This window comes from Staurois parvus, unplaced genomic scaffold (assembly GCF_062004578.1).
Source record: "Staurois parvus isolate SC_StPar_1 unplaced genomic scaffold, SC_StPar_1.0 ptg000894l, whole genome shotgun sequence".
Taxonomy (NCBI): Eukaryota; Metazoa; Chordata; class Amphibia; order Anura; family Ranidae; genus Staurois; species Staurois parvus.
Window position 1 is genome coordinate 447,556 of NW_028318690.1, and position 19,181 is coordinate 466,736.

The 19,181-nt window shown below is 42.3% G+C and overlaps 1 protein-coding gene across 3 annotated transcripts in view; it reads left to right on the plus strand.

Annotated features, from left to right (window-relative positions):
- Window positions 1-19,181, plus strand: part of LOC149442355 (WASH complex subunit 2-like) — a 76,269-nt gene that overhangs the window by 49,437 nt on the left and 7,651 nt on the right. For 2 of the 3 annotated variants that reach the window (XM_089656182.1, XM_089656184.1), the window contains 6 exons: window positions 360-491; window positions 4,590-4,682; window positions 10,787-10,894; window positions 13,204-13,266; window positions 13,587-13,790; window positions 18,279-18,878. In XM_089656182.1, the coding sequence (XP_089512308.1) occupies window positions 360-491; window positions 4,590-4,682; window positions 10,787-10,894; window positions 13,204-13,266; window positions 13,587-13,790; window positions 18,279-18,878 (1,200 nt within the window). The remainder of the gene's footprint in view (window positions 1-359; window positions 492-4,589; window positions 4,683-10,786; window positions 10,895-13,203; window positions 13,267-13,586; window positions 13,791-18,278; window positions 18,879-19,181) is intronic. The other variant, XM_089656183.1, reaches the window with a different exon arrangement.

Below are 19,181 nucleotides of genomic sequence, written 5' to 3' on the forward strand. Positions count from 1 at the left end.
TCATGTTTAATTGTATCATTATGCTATAACAAAATTCTGTCAGTACTAATGACAATACAACTATTGTGCTGAAACTTACGTGCAGCTCAACAAAGTTTTGACCAAATTCTTAAAAAGCAAACCTTTAAGTACAAATCTGCATCAGGTTATTGGTGCTTAAAAATATGCACCAGATACAAATGATTTGATAACTGTCCATTTCGATTTGTGCAAAATCTAGGTTCCTTTTATGTAGCACTGCTATAGTTTTATGTTTAATGGTGGCATGATCCTCTCATGAGAGTGGCAATTGCTACAAGAGGGAACACACTTATAGCAAACACAGATAACTTTGAGTAACACCTCTTTTTATTTGCTAGGTCTCCACTGACAAAACCACACAGGCAAAGAGTACACGTGTGTTCCAAGATGAGGAACTTCTCTTCAGTCATGAGCTACAAAAAGATAATGATCCGGATGTAGACCTCTTTGCCAGTACTAGTAAGAAATCTGTAAGTTCTGATCCTATTATTTCTGTTTCAATTGGATCTAAAGTTTACTTTTCTTCTTTCTGTGTTCTTAAATCGGAGCTCCACCCAAAAGGGGAAGTCCCCCATTTCCTGTTAAAGTGTTACTAAACCCACAACAGTAACAAGCTTGTTATACTCACTGTGGAACCTAGGGGTTAATCATCTGCATTGTGTAAAAAGGCTGTTTGATCCTGACTTCTCTGATCCTCCCCTTCTTCCAGTATGCCCCTCTTGTCTTCTGATCAGACATATAGTGTGGAGACAATCTGCACCTGTCAGTTTGGTGTGTATTGCTAGAGAGGTTTTTCTTGGGAGAGTGCATGTGATTACAACAGGGCCAATTAGCACTGTCCAGACTGGGGTTCTGCATCCCACTCGAGCAAAATGAAAAGTCTTCCTACCAGCTTTAACGTGCTCTGCCGGACACTGGCCAGACAGAGGATCAGGGGTCAAGACTGCTATATACATACATATGCCGATAGAATCATAGGACAGACAGAGGAGAATGAAAACTCCTCCTACAAGCTTTAACCAGTGCTCGGTCGAACACTGATAGAAGTCACAAGACTGCTATATACTGCTGATGAGAAAAGGTATTTAGCAGTTTATGTTTACTAAAATAATTGCACTTCCATGTTCTGTGTGCTGTGGGAGACCAAATATTGAGTGCAGGGTCCTGAGTTTAGTAACACCTTAAGGATTGGTAGCTTTGGGGAGTTGGGGGGAAAGGCGGGTACTCGAAATTGACAGGTACCCGTTCCCATTTCTGCTGCTATCGCCTTGGTCACAGGGGTCTCCAAACTTTCCAAACAAAGGGCCAGTTTACTGTCCTTCAAACTTTAGGGGGGCTGGACTGTGGCCATTGTGAGTAGAAAAGGTCCAGATGTCAGTGAGGAAAAAACTGTGCCCCATCGTTGGTGTCAGTTGGAGGAATTGTACCTCATCAGTAAGCTGATTGGACCCCGTTTTTGGTGTCAGTGGGAGGAACAGTGCCCCATTATTGGTGTCATATGGAGGATTAGTGCCCCATCATTGGTGACACTAGGGGGAATTATGCCCAGTCATTGATAGCAGTGGGGGGAATTATTCCCTATCATTGATGTCAGTGGGCCCCATTGTTGGTGTCATTGGGAGAAATTGTGCCCCATTGTTGGTGCCATTTAGAGTAATTTTGCCCCACCATTGGTTGTCAGTGGGGCGAATTATGCCCCATTGTTGGTATCCGTGGATAAAATGGTGCCCTAAGTTTGGGATAAAAGCTAGCAAAGGGCATGATCTGGCCCTTGAGCTACAGTTTGCAGACCACTGGCTTAGGCAATTGGAAGCGGAAGTTATCCTCCCCTCCCTGTCGTCTTCAGTTTCTGTATCTGCTGCCTTTTTTTATTTTTTTTATTTTACAGTTTGACAGGAACTCCACTTTAGGTCTTATATACCGTATTTTCCGGCGTATAAGACGACTGGGCGTATAAGACAACCCCCCTACTTTTCCTGTTAAAATATAGGGTTTGGGCTATACTCGCCGTATAAGACTACCCCCCTCTTCCAACCAATCACGGCAAGCAATGTACCAGTATTTTCTGTGCACACTGTGCACACTGCATACAAAGCCTGCTTGGATTGGGTGGGTCAGCTCTCCGTGCCTGCCCAGCCCTGCCTGTCTCCAAGATACCATAAATTGCACAGAACTGCCACAGACATTATAATATTAATAATTACCGTATCTCATAGCAGTTAAGGGGACAAGGTCGGATGCAGCAGTACCATACCGGTACTTCCGAGCTGACACTTCTGCACATGTCTAGGGCAGCAGTAGATGATCACTGATCACCATTCCTCGCAGAACTGCATGAGACGTCGGATGCAGCCGTTCAGTGCTCGATTGATCGTGACTGAAACTGTGACATACGCAGAATCACTGTGTATCCCTTCTCTGCATATCACAGTTTCAGTCAAGCTCAATCGAGCACTGCTGCATCCGACGTCTCATGCAGTTCTGCGAGCTACGGTGATCCGCGATCGTCTACTGCTGCCGAAGACATGCGCAGTAGCGTCAACCCGGAAGTACGGTAAGGTTTCAGCACAGCACCCGGCGTATAAGACGACCCCCGACTTTGTAGACGATTTCCAGGGGTTAAAATGTCGTCTTATACGCCGGAAAATACGGTACATTTTAAAAATATATCAATGTAACTTAAAATTGGAGCACACTAAGAAGTCCCAAATTGTGCTTTAGGATCTGGGTCTGTTCTCTTGCTGTAGCCATTATGAGGGGTTTTCCTCTCTCCACCTTGTATTATTAACATTTTGTTTATTTTATTTTTTTTTATAAAATGGAAAATGTAAAGAGAGGAGCAAGAAACCGCTAAGGTGGCCAAGAACATCCAATTCTCCCTGGTGGAATTATAACAGGGAAACCTTATTGTTGGCATATTTAAAACATATAAGAAGCTGACGTGTTCCATGAAAAATATCTTGTTTGGTTGGGCATAACATTAATTGGAGCTTCTAGTGACTGATTATACCTTATTGCCTCTTAAAGTAGAATTCCCTGCTAATCCTAACTAGTTTTAAAAATATTCCCTCCCCAATCCTAACACTTACGTCATCTAACCTTTGTAAGAAGGATGTATATACTTGACTATTCTTAACCCACTCCCCTCCTACGTGTCAGCCAGCGGCAGCTACAGGGGAGAGGAGAGAATGCTTGACCACAGCTGGTAAAGCCTGGAGCAGTGACGTCACCCATGGGCTCCTATGGCCCATCCACTGTCAGTGTTCCCTCCCCTCCCCTGCAGCTGCTGCTGAAACAGGGGAGCCAGATCACATGACCAGACCACAACGGGCTGAAAATTAGTATATACATAATTTTTACACAGGTTAGTAGCATAGGTGTTAGGAGGGGGAGCAAGCATTTTTATGACTGTGGAAATACAGTCCAAGCAGTAAGCAAGTTCATCTTGAGAAAGGCTGGGGGTTTTAATGAGTAAAAACCATTAACCACTGAGGTGGCATCCTGTTGTCCCTGCTTCTCTCTAAAGCCTGGTACACACAATGAGAATATTGAGCGAATAATCGTTCATTTTTTTGTTTCTGCATGCTAGTCTCATATCGAAAATGAAGAGGTTATGAAGTTACGAAAATTCTCGTAAGACAAAATGCAACTTCAAAAGTGATGTCATGTATTCTTTCGTTTCTGTGCATTCACAGTCTTGGTCACTCAATTTTTGATGGACAAATACTGTGCCAAATAATGAAAATCGTTTGTTCTGTTATTGTACAAGAAAAAGTTTTGTGCTTGTCCCTTCGGATAATTTTGCATGAACTGTTGTGAATGGCTCTTGAAAACTGTGTACTAATGATCAGATTATCACATGATTGCTCCGAAAGTGGTATTTTTCATCCAGTATTCTCATTGTGTGTACCAGGCTTAAGTCACTGTACGGAGTCACTTTCCATGAGAACTGGCCCCATTTCATTTGCTTTAACATTTTATACAGGGTGGGCAGACTGCGCTGTTGTAAGTAGCCCATTATATTGGTGTGCTTAAAGTGAACCTCTTACGTCTTAGAAACGGGTTACGCTAACATTACTGCTGTAGTACAAGCCTTTTGTGGTGCCAAAAATACCTGATATAATACCAAGGCATTCGCTGTGGGTTTCTTGGATTCCAGGCCTAGGCTGTCTGCTGGTACTCTGCTCCTGTCCAACTTGGCACTGAGCCCATCTCCAACATTCAGCTGTCCGATGCCAGAACCTCAGCATTCAAGGCTTTTGGTATGTAAATGGTGGGAGGCAGGCTTTGTGCTGACTTAGACAGATGCCAAGGTTTGGTATACAACCTCCCCTGAAAAGAAGGGTTCAATAGAGACAAAGGGATTGCTTTGAACATTATCACAGGTGCTTGCATGAACTGCAGCTTAGCCAGTGTTTTCTTTAGGACCAGACAGGTTCACTATAATTTTTCTAAAAAATAATACATGTAAACAATTGTGTTGGGACCAGATCATTGTAAATCCTAATTTGTGATTACCCTTTTGGGTTATCAATTACTGTTACTTATTTATGGTTTGTATATTACAGACTGAGAAACTAAGTGCTGCTAAACAACTGGATGGATTAGGATTGTTTGGAGACGAGGATGAAGATGATCTTTTTAGTGCTGTGAAGCCTTCGGTAATTGAATTAACATTGTGTAGTATAACTAGTATGAATGAACAAAAAACGTATTTTTCGCTCTATAAGACGCACCTAGGTTTTAGAGGAGGAAAACAAGAATAAAAATATTCTGAACCAATGGACTGCAGACACAGTACAGGAAATGACTAGAGTCTGCGGATGTACTACAGGAGATGACCAGAGACTGCAGACATAGTACAAGAAATGACTAGAGTCTGCGGATGTACTACAGGAAATGACCAGAGACTGCAGACCTAGTACAGGAGATGACCAGAGACTGCGGACACAGTACAGGAGATGACCAGAGACTGCGGACACAGTACAGGAGATGACCAGAGACTGCGGACACAGTACAGGAGATGACCAGAGACTGCGGACACAGTACAGGAGATGACCAGAGACTGCGGACACAGTACAGGAGATGACCAGAGACTGCGGACACAGTACAGGAGATGACCAGAGACTGCGGACACAGTACAGGAGATGACCAGAGACTGCGGACACAGTACAGGAGATGACCAGAGACTGCGGACACAGTACAGGAGATGACCAGAGACTGCGGACACAGTACAGGAGATGACCAGAGACTGCGGACACAGTACAGGAGATGACCAGAGACTGCTGACACAGTACAGGAGATGACCAGAGACTGCGGACACAGTACAGGAGATGACCAGAGACTGCGGACACAGTACAGGAGATGACCAGAGACTGCGGACACAGTACAGGAGATGACCAGCGACTGCGGACACAGTACAGGAGATGACCAGAGACTGCGGACCTTTGGGGAGTGGGTACCCGAATTTGACAGCTACCTTCTCCCACCTCCTCGGCGATCACCTAGGCGATAAGAAGCGGAAGTTGTCCTTCCTCCCCATAGTCTTCTGGGACACCTGACAGGTCCCAGAAGACTATGGAAAAAAGACAGCTTTTTTGTACTAACACAAACAATGTCCCCCCCCCCCACACTGTGCTATTGTGTTCACCCAAAGCAAGTTCGACAGAAGCAAGCCATGAGTCCGGCTTCTGTCAGATAGAGAGCTGTAGAAACAGTTCAAAACAGTCTAAACATTTCCTGCCAAACCGACTGTTTTAGGCCGATTTTTGGTCCGTGTGAAACCAGCATAAGTGATAAAGCCCAGAACAACTAACCAATCGGCTTCTAACTTTAGCTTTTTCAATTGCACTCGCCGATTTTTAGTAAATTACACCAAAGTATCTAAACCATCAAACAATTGAAATTCTATGTGAACAATTGAAATTATAACAAGCATAATCTACAATAACCAAAATTAAGTGCAAATAAAATTGTTCATATAATATCAGTCCTATAATATCAGTCCTATCGGAATCAATTCCTCATCTTTCAGGACAGATGTGCTTAGAAATAACGTGCTCAGTGCAAAATTTGTTTAAAGGATAGGTTCACCCTTTGCCCAAAATAACAAATGCACATTTTTTTGCAGGTAAAAAAAAAGTGCATTTATTATATAATATTTAGCGTCAGGAGCCTGTAAAGCATTGCAGCTGCATCCAAGCCTTGCATCACCAAGTGCAATGCAAAGCATTGGATGCAGTGGTGTAAAGCACGCTGCCACTGGACTCTAGAGCAGTGGAGATGTGTTTTCTGGAGTGACTAATCACGCTTCTCTGTCTGGCAATCCGATGGACGTGTCTGGCAGGTGCCAGGAGAGCGGTACTTGCCTGACTGCATTATGCCAAGTGTAAAGTTTATTGGAGGGGGGATTATGGTGTGGGGTTGGTTTTTAGGGGTTGGGCTTGGCCTCTTAGTTCCAGTGAAGGGAACTATTAGGGCGTCAGCATACCCAGGCTTTTTGGACAATTTCATGCTCCTAACTTTGTGGGAACAGTTTGGGGATGGCCTCTTCCTGTTCCAACATGACTGCACCAGTGCACAAAGCAAGTTCCATAAAGACATGGATGAGCGAGTTTGGGGTGGAGAAACTTGACTGTTCTGCACAGAGTCCTGACCTCAACCCGATAGAACATCTTTGGGATGAATTAGAGTGGAGACTGTGAGCCAGGCCTTCTCGTCTGACATCAGTGCCTGACCTCACAAATGTGCTTCTGGAAGAATGGTCAAACATTCCCATAGACACAATCCTAAACCTTGTGGACGGCCTTCCCAGAAGAGTTGAAGCTGTTATAGCTGCAAAAGGTGGGCCAACTCAGTATTGAACCCTACAGACTAAGACTGGGATGCCATTAAAGTTTGTTTGCTTGTAAAGGCAGGTATCCCAATACTTTTGGCAATATAGTGTGTGTTTGTAGATAGATAGATAGATGTGTGTATGTGCGCGCGCACACACACGAAGATTCAGTGAACTGTGCTGTGAAGCACTGTGGTACTTCAATCGTTCACAGGACTCTGTAGTTCACTAATTTACAGAGTCCGGCACGCCCGCACTGTTTTTAAATTTCACAGCTTGTACAGGGAACTTTTCCCCATACTTCTGTCACAGGCAGGGGGGTCAGCGGATGGTGGCTGAAGCTTTGAGAACATGTTTATGTTCCGCCCTAAAAACGGATCGGAACATGTAACATATTCCCAAAGGTGAACTTATCCTTTAAGCAAAAACTAAAACAAAAACAACCTGCGCCACAAGAACTATATGAAAAATTTGAAAGTGAATGCTGCTGTGCCTTGATAAGAATCAAAAAGATTGATAAAAATAAAAAAATCCGTGAAACAATAAAACTGTGCAAAACCTGAAATGAATCAAAAATAATTATACACAAATCACAATAAACTCTGTGGTTATAAAATAAATGTCCAAAACCACCAAAATGAAAAAAAAATATATAAATTTGTGTCCAAATACAAAAAGCGATGAAACCAAAAACAAACCGAGTCCCCTTTAAACATGCAAATAGTGCTCCAAAAAAATTTTAGGATAAGTGTAATACAGAGAAAAGACTCCACGGATCCACACCTTTCTGTGAATACGGATGTATTCTGCACTCACCAGAGAAAAGAATAAATTGCACATTATCCTCCAACTTCCTCTCCATAGCCTCCACCATATACAAGAGCTTCCTTAAATCCAACTTCAAAAGGGATTTCCCCTGATGACAATGTGTTATATAGGAAGACAAAGGAGAACCAATATTGCAATATTGCAAAGACTTTTAATTGAATAAAATAGTGCTCAGTCTACTCACATTGTAACTTAAAATAAGTCGCCAATTGACAAAATCCTCCAAAACAGACTTCCTAGTGTAAAACGGATTCCAGAAAGTAAACCAAACTGGCAGCATCAGATATGTCACACGTTCAACATAGGAAACCGGAAGTACGTCTGGCTGACGCATTTCGCCCCACATCCAGGGCTTGTTTTTTGTTTTTCTTTTAGACGTCGTTTTTTTCACAGGTGCAAAATGCACCAAAAGTGCCATAAAAACATGGCAAAAATGCATATGCGTTTTTAACGCATTTTTACAAATGAAAGTAGCCTTAGAGATAAGAAATCACCGGATGGTATTGGCCACTTACTTCTAAGCTGGTCAAAATTCGAGTTTTAGCTGGATTTTTGTCAAAATGTTCAGTCTTTTTTAGTTTATATAACAACAAATAAAAAAACAAGTGGTAATCAATTGCCACTAAATGGAAGAGTTCTATTTTTGTGAAATACATTTTTTTGGGATACAGCATTGCATGACTGCACAATTGCCAGTTAAAGTAGCACGGTGCTGAATAGAAAAAATAGCTTGGTTATAAAAAGGGTAAAACCTTCTGAAGGTCAAGTGGTTAATAAAATTCTCAATTTATTAGTATATTTATCTTATCACTGTAATATGTGATGGTAGACAGACCTTGGTTTATTTCCTACTTTTATGTTAATCTTTTGTTCCCATTGCTGCTGTCCAAACGGGAAAAAAGCATAAAAAAAGAAAGCATTAAAAGGTTTAATACTGCTTTCAGATGTCTTCTTTAGTTGATTTCTATCTGTTTGTGTGGGTGTAGCAGAAGGCACTGAAGCATGCAGAAAAACAGAGTATACTGATATCTTTAGTGTATTTTCTTCCTCTTATGACAGCAGAGAAATTGGTTGAAAGCAAAACCTTACTATAATAAATCATTTGGTGTCACTTATCTCTAAATAGAACAAACTTGTTTGGCTTTGTATCAACGGAAGTTCTCTAAATGTACAGATTTGGATTTTACCTTTTAACTAATAAACAGATGCTCAATAATGAAATTTTAACCCTTTCCAGCTGACTATGCGGCCTCACAGAAGTGGGTCTTTTTCTGTGGGGATGCATAATATGCGTATCTCTCTTTGTGCTGGGAGCGTACTGCACAGCATTTACAAAAAAAAAGAATTGCCAGCAATTAAAAAAAATAATTTATAAACGGTGTAGGGTCCCCCCTCCATCCATACCAAGCCCTTTGGGTCTGGTATGGATTTTGGAGGGGACCCCCATGACATTTTTTTTTTTTTAATTTTGACATGGGGGTTCCCCTCAAAATCCATACCAGACCCGAAGGGTTTGGTATAAATGGAAGGGGGACCCCACGCCATTTTTTAAATTTATTTTTTTAATTGCCGGCAATTCTTTCTTTTACATTCAGCTGTCAGTGGGGAACCCCGCTGACAGCTGAAATATTAATGCATGGTTTTCACTGCTAAAATACTGCATGACTTGTTAAAATGTATTTTAGTAGCGTTTTTTGGTGAATTTAAACGTTTTTTCTTTAAAATGCTATGCGGTATTCTACCGCATACTCGGATGTGGTAAGATACCGCTTAGTGAATTGTGCCCAGTGAGCCTCTCACCGGGCCCACTATTGACCCTGGGTCCTCGGGCAATTCCTGAATAGTCAGTCTGCCCCTGGGTATCTGGCATCAGAATATCAGTAGCAGATCCTTTAAGCCCTGTAATTTATGAGGGGTCCTCCATGGATCAGACATGGCCTCCAAATTCAACCAGATCCCAAACCAATCAAGCTTTTGTTCTATGTGCTGGAAAAACAAGTCAACACCTTGTACCTGTCGTATACCTCAAACCATTGTTGAATTAATCAGACCTAGCCACCTCCTTCCATTACTTTCTGGTCCAGCTGTGATGTTCACTGCAATACACTGTGCGATCTGACACCTTTCTATCAGAACCAGAATTTTTCTTTCAGCAATTTGAGCTACAAGTAGCTCTTCTATTGGATCAGATTACACTTTTACACTTTGGTCCTCATGTGCATCAATAAGCTTTTGCTACCCATGACTCTGTTGCCGATTCTCCTTCCCTGTACCACTTTTGGTAGGTCATGACTGCTGCAGACCGGGATCATCTCACAAGTGTTGCAGTTTTGGAGATGCTCCGACCCAGTCATCTAGCCATTACAGTTTGTCCCTTGTCAAAGTCACTCAAATCCTTACGCTTGCCCATTTTTTCTGCTTTCAGCACATCAACTTCAGGGATAACATGTTCACTTGCTGCCTAATATATGCCACCCACTTTCAGATGCCATTGTAACTATATACAGTTGTGCTCAAAAGTTTGCATACCCTGGCAGAAATTGTGAAATTTTGATATTGAAAATATGACTGAGCATGCCAAAAAATGCTCTTTTATTGAATGATGATGATCATATGAAGCCAATTATTGTCAAATTGTTGTTTGGCTTCTTTTTAAATCATAATGATAACAGAAATCACTCAAATGGCCCGGATCAAAAGTTTCCATACCCTGGAATGTTTGGCCTTGGTACAGACACACAAGGTGACACACACAGGTTAAAATGCCAATTAGAGGTTCATGTCCCACATCTGTGGCTTTTTAAATTTCAATTGGTGTCAGTGTATAAAGAGTCAATGAGTGTGTTAGCTCTTACGTGGAAGCACTGACTAGGCTAGATACTGAGCCATGGGGATCAGAAAAGAACTGTCAAAGTCCTGCGTAACAAGGCAATGGAACTTTATAAAGATGGAAAAGGACATAAAAGGATTTCCAAAGCTTTGAATATATCTATCAATACTGTTAAATCACCTATTAATCAGTGGAAAGTTCGGGGATCAAAAGGAGGGAACAAAATTATTCAAATAACATAGGTTGAATTCTGCTTACTTTTACATTTGTAGAAAGAAAAGAAAACCGTTCTCAAAAATGACAGTTTGGATCCGCCCAAAGAACCCAGCAGTTTGAACGTAATAAAGAAGGCAACAATAGTAAAAGCAGAAGGTGGAGAGGTTTGTACAGATTTATTACATATAATTTGGGACAGGAAAGAACAAGTTGAAAATAATGTGTACACACACACAGTTTTCACATACTGGAGCCCTTATGTACAAGACATAGGGGCTGATTTATTAAAAGTGGAAAAGTGCAAAATCTGGTGCAGCTGTGTATGGCAGCCAATCAACTTCTAACTTCAGCCTGTTCAGTTAAGCTTTGACAAAAAAAACCTGGAAGTTGATTGATTTCTGTGCAGAGCTGCACCAGATTTTGCGCACTCCAGTTTCATTAAATCAATCACTTAGTGTTTTGGTAACAAATGCGGCATCATCACTGAATGGAACTCTATGGTGAGCCCAAAACCTATGCATCATTTCTTTTAGTTTATAGTTTCAGCTATGTTATAGAAAGATGATTGAAATAAGGGGCAGTTTTTCTTTTTGGTAGTTAATATATCCAAACAACAAGGTGGAAGAGTGATGGTATTTGAGGAAAAGTTTGGGAAAGTCATATTTTTTGTAATGTATATATCGTACTATGTCGATTTCTGGCCAAATTGAATTTGAGGCATGACTGCTGGCATTCACTTGTCAAACTAAAGCAGCCCATAGATTATACAATTTTCCTTCCTTCCATCACAGGTGGAAGGGAAGAAAATTGCTTGATTCCCTATAAACACAGTCAGTGATGATGGGGGAAATCCCTCCCGCAACACTATTGTATTCTGACAGCAAGGAGACTTCTGTTCCGGCAGAACGCAAAGATCGCTGCTGCCGATTATAGCCACCGGCAGTGATAGCATGAAAAAATCCAACAGGCTGGTTGTATCCAAGTTGATTGATGGATCGACTTCAGTACAACCAACCTGCCCATAGATGGATCAAATCTCAGCCAGTCCTTGCAGAACCGGCCAAGATTTGATCCATTTATGGCTAACTTATCTGCCAACTTTAGCATTTCTCAGTTGAATGATGTGGTGGGGCCTAATCTTGATTTATAACCTGCTTTTAGCACTGATACCTTTCAGGTTTTGGGTCAAGTCTGTTTCACTTTAACCCCTTGACGCCGACGTCACCCAAATATGCGGCCTCACAGAACTGGGCTTTTTCCGTGGGGTCACATATTTGCCTACCTGTCTTTGTGCTGGGAGCGCGCTGCACTGCCCGCTCCCAGCACAAAGACCACGGTGTCGCTGAGGGCCCCGGGTCCCGTTCTAACGATCGGGACCCGGGACTCCCGATTCCGGGTCACATGATCGCTGTGATAGCCTCTGATTGGCTATCACAGTGATCAGTCACTGTGCAGCCCAGCCCCCTTGCTTTTTTCTCTCTCTATGAATGGAGAAGAGAGATACATTGTATCTCTCTAACTCCTGGCATAGAGAGAAAAAAAATGTTTGTAAAAAAAAAAAAAAAATCAATAAATAAATATTAAAAAATAAAGAAAAAATACCTAGATCAAGGTTTGATCTAGTTCAGTGCCAGGGTTATTGTTTGAGTCAGGGTCTAAAAAAAAATTGGTGCCAGTGTGTTTTAGGTGCAAAAAAAAAGACAAAAACAAAATGCTTGTTTCTGGGCTGTACTACGGGTACAAAGAACAGATAACATACACATATATGGTATCGCTGCCATCGTTAAGCGCTGGAGAATTTATTTTGGGTTGTTCTTTGGCGGTAGATTATGGTAGTAATAAGAAACACACAACTAAATAAAAAAACATTTTTTTTTTTACTATTTTGGGCCAGTTTTCCTTTGATAATAAAAACAAATCAAGAGATATCCATTACCATTTACCACCAAATGAAAGCCCAGTTTGTCCTGAAAAAAATGTGGTATAATTCACCTGGATGTACACATTAGTTGTGATGATATGTACGGTTTTACTAACACATGTCGATGTTGCAAAATTGTGCTTAGGCATTTACATTTGTTTTACCCTTAGGCGTGAAGGGGTTAATATACAGCTGTAATGAAAGTGTTATGTACTCTACCATTACTGACCTCTCCTTTTGAGCTCTCTGGCTGTCAGACTGAGGCTTTGGCTTCAAGGTTTTGAGTTAATTACCTAATAGAGATAAGGGATTCTGATACTCTTCAGACTGTGATTACAGCAAACTTGTTTTCCCCTTTAAATGTATGTAAGTTAAAGCAGTCAGATAACTAGCCTTTTCAGAGTGAGGTCAGCAATAGTAGAAGCTGTACTTGTGACAGGTGTGCTTACAGACTTCGTACTTAGTAATAATAAGAACACAGCAGCATTTTGTAACATATGAATTATATATTTCAGATATGCAGCTGTTTTAATTTACTTTCATTTTGTACAGAAACCCACAAAGCCAGCACCCGTTAAATCTAAAAGTCCCTCCACTCGGATTGGGAAACTACAAGTAACTATAGAGTTTTACATTTACTGTTCTCTCCTAATTTCTTCTGCACCAACATTTTCCACTAAGAAAGAATGAAAACATTTCTGGAAACTAAATTTCTATTTTTTTAATTGTATTTCCCCACTGGCAATACTTGCAACTTGAATGGATTTACCTTGGGTAGTGCATGTATCTTATACCTTTCTTAATGTTCTTTTTCTAATTCCATTTGGCTTCAGCTACAGGTCCTGCAAAATCTACCGCACTTTGTTTTGGTTTTTTTTGGCAAGCATTAAGAAAGCAAGTAGGAATCAGCTAATCCACTTTCCATTTATTTACAGGCAAATTTGCACATCAACCCATCAGCATTGTTACCTGGTGCAGTTCCTAAACTGTCTGGTGTGAGGCATGTGATTCCAGATGCAGATATTTTAAGTTTACCTGTTGCAAAGAGCAGTCAAAGTTTGGATGTTGGCAGAAAAAGTGTGGAAGGAGCAAGCTTTGAGAGCCCTGCGCAGGTGGACACCCTTCATAGTGCTAACAAGGTAATAACACAGCTCTTTTTTGTGCCTTTTGCCAATGAAATATGAATATGGTCACCCACACATAATGGAATTTACCATTGCATGGTCTCAGAGTTCTACAATTTCAGGAAACCATAAACCCAGGGCTTTCTTTCTGCCGGAACGCGGCGGTACTGCGTTCCGCCACCTTTTTCTTCTTGTCCCCGCTCACCGACTGCCTCTGCAGAGCTGACAAGCTATGCAGAGCAGCGAAAGTGACAGGTGCCGGACGCGGCTTGTTTATGTCATGCTTGCGCGTGCCCGGCACCTGTCACTGCCGCTGCTCACAGCCGGTGAGCGGGGACATGCACGCTTCACCCCCCCCCCTCTACCGCCAGCGTGTAAACATCGGGGGCGCGCGGCCACCCCCATAGGAAAGGTGTATCTTAGTACACCCGGCGGTGCGCGCTGACGTCATCACGCCCTCTGCTCGTCGATCCTACCATAGCGCGGATCGTCAGCATCAGGTAAGGAGCGGCGATACAATTTTTCTCGCTTTTCTTGCTAATGTGGGGGGGGGCAGTGTTACTCGCTATTCTTACTAATGTGGGGGGGGGGGCGGTGTTAATTCCATACATTTACTTTTATAGCCCCTCCCAAATTTTACTTGCATTCCTGTTCTCTAAAGGGGTGGTCCTAGGGTTTGATGGGGGCGTGGCCATGTTTGGGTGGGGGAGTTCCACCACCTTTCCTCTGAGAAAAAAAGCCCTGCATAAACCTATTTTGTTTGGAGAGTTGAAGGTTGAGCAGGGAAGAGAACGCCTACCTTACCTTGTTAGTTCTTGCCTGCACAAGTGATTTTTCCTCCAGACATTTGCCAGCTGGCAAATATATGATCACCAAACCCAGCAATTGTAAATGAAAACACTGCAGAAAACAACATTGGTTTATTTAAGGATTAATAAAAATGTTTTAACATTTCTAACTTGAGCTTAGGTTTGGCAAATCATTAAATCAGTTGGTTTAGTTCCACTTGCTCGTCCTGATTGCTTGGCCACAGCTCCGGAAACATGGTTCTTTGGTGTTATTGATGACAGCTGCTCGAGTTCTCTGTAAAATCAGCAGTGACAGTTGAAAAAAAGTTGGAAGCATGAAATTTCCAAAATGTCTTGGTATGCTGACGCCTTAAGAGTTTCCTGGAACTAAGGGGCCAAGCCCAACCCCTGAAAAACAACCCCACACCGTAATCCCTCCTCCACTAAACTCTACACTTGGCACAATGCAGTCAGGCAAGTACTATTCTCCTGGCAACCGAAAAACCCAGACATGTCCATTGCCAGACAGAGAAGCGTGATTCATCACTCCAGAGAACACATCTCCACTTCTCTAGAGTCCAGTGGCGGCGTGCTTTACACCACTGCATCTGATGCTTTGTATTACACTTGGTGATGTAAGGCTTGGATGCAGCTGCTCAGCCACGGAAACCCATTCCATGAAGCTCTCTACACACTGTTGTTGTGCTAATCTGAAGGCCACACGAAGTTTGAAGGTCTTTGGCTATTGATTCTGCAGACAGTTGGCGACTTGCACTGGCCCTGCTCTGTCATTGCTGCTCTGAGTTGCTGTTGTTCCCAGTTGCTTCCACTTTGTTATAATACCACGAACAGTTGACTGTGGTATATTTAGTAGCAAGGAAATTTCACAGATGCACTTATTACACAGTTGGAAAACCTATCATGGTACCACGCTTGAATTCACTGAGCTCCTGAGAGCGACCCATTCTTTCACAAATGTTTGTAAAAGCAGTCTGCATGCCTAGGGGCTTGATTTTATGCATCTTTGGCCATGGAGGTGATTGGAACACCAGAATCCAATGTATGGAGTGGTGGCCCAATACTTTTGGCAATATAGTGTAAGTCACTAGATTCTATAATAAATGCATGTGTGTGTGCTAGTGGGCATCTTCAATGACAGGAATTCTTAACTCCTGTCACTGCCCACAAATCAGCTATATGTAGACAACTTACCTGTGTTACTATAGTCTATAGTTTACGGTAGTCATAGTAATAGTTCATGATGACAGATCAGCAGTGGGCAGGTTTGTGTACAGTGACAGGGAAGTTGTTTTCCTCCTGTCAAAGCAGGCAGTTCTTTCACCACTAGCAAGGCCCTTAGGTATCCTAGCCTTGCACCAGCCATCCTAGCCACTAGACCATGCTTATCTCAGCCCACAGTGCAGGGCATTGCGGAAGATGAAGTTGTGTGGATAATTATGATGCTTTAAACCCCCCACAATGCTCTACGGACTTGAGCTGCAGGAGTGCGCATTGACAATTTATAGAAAATCTAGGTCATTAGATGTAGGCAGGTAAGGTAATAAACATATTTGGCAAAAAATATGACAGTAGTGCTGGGACATGTTATTAGTAAACAAGGTTGGGCATAAACAGCTTTAAAGCGGAGTTCCACCTAAAAAAAAAACAAAAGTCAGCAGCTAAAAAAACTGTAGATGCAGACTTTTAAAATACAGCCACTTACTTTTCCCTCAGTCCCGTGGTGTCTTCACAACTGCTGGTTTCACCGGCTGTCTTCTATCCCTGGTGCTGGCATCTTCAGTGTGGGCACCCGGCTGTGACAGCTTGCAGCTTCACAGCTGGGTACCCACTGCGCATGCACGAGAAGTGCTGCACCTCGTAAATGGCCCTGTAGTCTTCTGGGACCTGTCACATGTCCCAGAAGACTATGGGGAGGGACGGGGGAGGACAACTTCCGATCGCCTAGGCAATTGCAGCGGAAGTGGGAGCGGGCACCTGTCAAATTCGGGTACCCACTTTCCAAAGGTGCCAATCCTTAATGGGGGACAAAGGCTTAAAGCGGAACTTCCCCGTTTGGGTGGAGTTCTGCTTTACCTTCTTTCTGGTACTGAGCCTGTATATGATTGGGAATCATGTGGCCAGGTGTCTAGCATGTTTAAAAGGAAATCCAGTGTTTGTCCCCCTTCAGGGGGTGCGGGATCGTATGATGCTCAATGAACAGCTGTCGAGTATCTGCAACGACTCCCAATGTAAATTCTTGAAAATATGGGAGCCGTGGTTGCAATATACCTTTCCCACGCTCCCCCCGGCTAGCCTGGGGATGTGATGTTGTTCGACTTTGGCGTTCTTGGATCCCTGCTCTTGGTTTGGCTATATTTTTTTTTTTTTGTACTTCTCCTTCCTTTCCCCCCTTTTTTTTTTCTCTGTTTGCTTTGGCGTGGCAGTGGATAGCTGGCTTTAGTCTGAGTTATTATTAGTTATATTTATGTTTTGTTATTTAAGTGCCATTGATGGCCCCCGCATGGGCATATCTTTTGCCCTGTTGGTGTTAGAGCACTGATTTCTCTAATTTCTAGTTTCTCTATGTGCAATTGATAGCCCCTGCGTGGGCGTGATTTGTTTCTCCTGTGTTAATTGTTATACATTAATAAAAAACATTGAAATACAAAGGGAAATCCAGTATTGGCAGCCCCTGTATGTTTGTTTTTTATGACCAGTTTATTTTAAAAATCAGGAAACCAGTAGATTCTGTCTAAAGTTAAAGCTGAACTCTAGGCACATATTCAGGTTGTTCCCTGGCTGTCTCTGGCTCCCTGACCTGAAACAAGCATATGCAGATAAGAAAAGCCAGTCAAGTCAGAAGCCTAATCTGCATACTTGTTCCATGTTGGTAAGACAGAAAGCTCTAAAGCTTTTAGACTAATATGACAGCCAGGAAACTAGTGTACTGCAGTAGGACAGGTTAGCAGTGGTAGCCTTCCTAATTCCACTCTACAGATTTTCTTTAACACAATTGAATTCAGTTATATATTCATCAAAGTCAGGAAATGTTTTTTACATGTGTATACGTTTGCAGGTATTACATTTGCATCCTAGCTTCCAATATAGCCATCTTGTATACAGTAGACACAGCTCCATTGAGTTTCACAGTGCTGTCTTTCTAACATTTTGAACATGCTTACAGGAAGGTAAAGCACAAGGATGATAACACTACCTAACTCCCTGTCAACAAGAGTATGCACATATGTGGCCTAACTGGACTGAGCTGTCTGCTGTGGGGCTGCATATCTGTGTTTGTGCTGAGAGTGCCAGCATGCAGACAGAGCTGTCACTGGACTGCTCCAGGTCTTGTACTAATGACTAGGAGATGGGAGGACCGATCATCAGTCGGTAGTAAGAGAATTTATTTTTGGTTGTTCTTTCATACACAGCTATATTGTAAAAAATTATATTTTTTTATCATTTTGGGTCAGATTTTCTTTGATAAAAAGATAAAAAGACAAGGTTTAATTCAGCTGAATACACGAGTTAGTTGCAAAGATGTTATACAGTTTTATAACACATGCCAATGTAGTTTCAGGCATTAAGATTTGTTTTATCACTGCTGTTTTGAATGAAAATCAGATTTAATTTTGCTAAGCATTATCTTCCATTTTCTATTTAATATGATTTGTCCTTTTATTCTGAACTTATTTCATGATTGTTTCTACCTCAGTCTCGTGCCAAGGTGGGTGGAAAAAGGAGACCTCCTACAAGAATGGGCCGAAAACGAGCGTCTCAAGATTCTGGTGAAGCTGAAGACCTTAGCGATTCATCAGCAATATCTCCCACACAAGATACATTATCTGAAGCAGCACCTGCCGAGTCAAGCTGGCAACTAGATAAAGAGGAGCCTATTCCCAGCATGAAGCTGTCATTTTCTGAGAACGATGTACAGTCCAGAACAAAACCAAAAGCTCCTGTAAATCCACTCACCCCTGATGTTAATGATTTGTTTGGTTCAGATCTCTTTGGCAGTAGTTCATTACCTGACCCAGTTACCTCCAGGCAGAAAGAAAAGCTTCCTGTGAATGAAGCTTTGAACCAGCCGAGGGAAGAGGTTAATAAACCTTCAGCTTCTGTCTTTGATGCTGATGGTAGCGATGATGATCTCTTTAAATCAGTGAAGGAACAACACAAGAAGACATTCAAACCTACATCTCTGCTACATGATGAGCCTGACGATGATCTCTTTGGAACACAGAAACCTCCAAAAAAAGTAGACGTTCAGCCTGTTCCACCCAAAGACATTAAGGCCAGAGCAGACCTATTTGAGGTATGTGTTCAGTTCAGGATTATGATATACCAGCCTCTGATTGATCTATTTTAGGTTGAGTTTTATGACCATAATGTCTCCCCTGCTGCGGGTTAAGAATTGGCACCTGTAGGGAGTGGGTACTTGACTCCCTGTAGTCCTCTGGTACTCTTGACTGATCACAGAAGACTACGGGACCATTCACAAGGCACAGTGCTACTTGCGCACGAGCAGTGGGCACCCCCCTACAAAGACAGCCGGGTGCCCACACTTAAGATGCTGGTGATAAATGACAGCCGGTGAAACCGGCTGCAGAGAAGACAC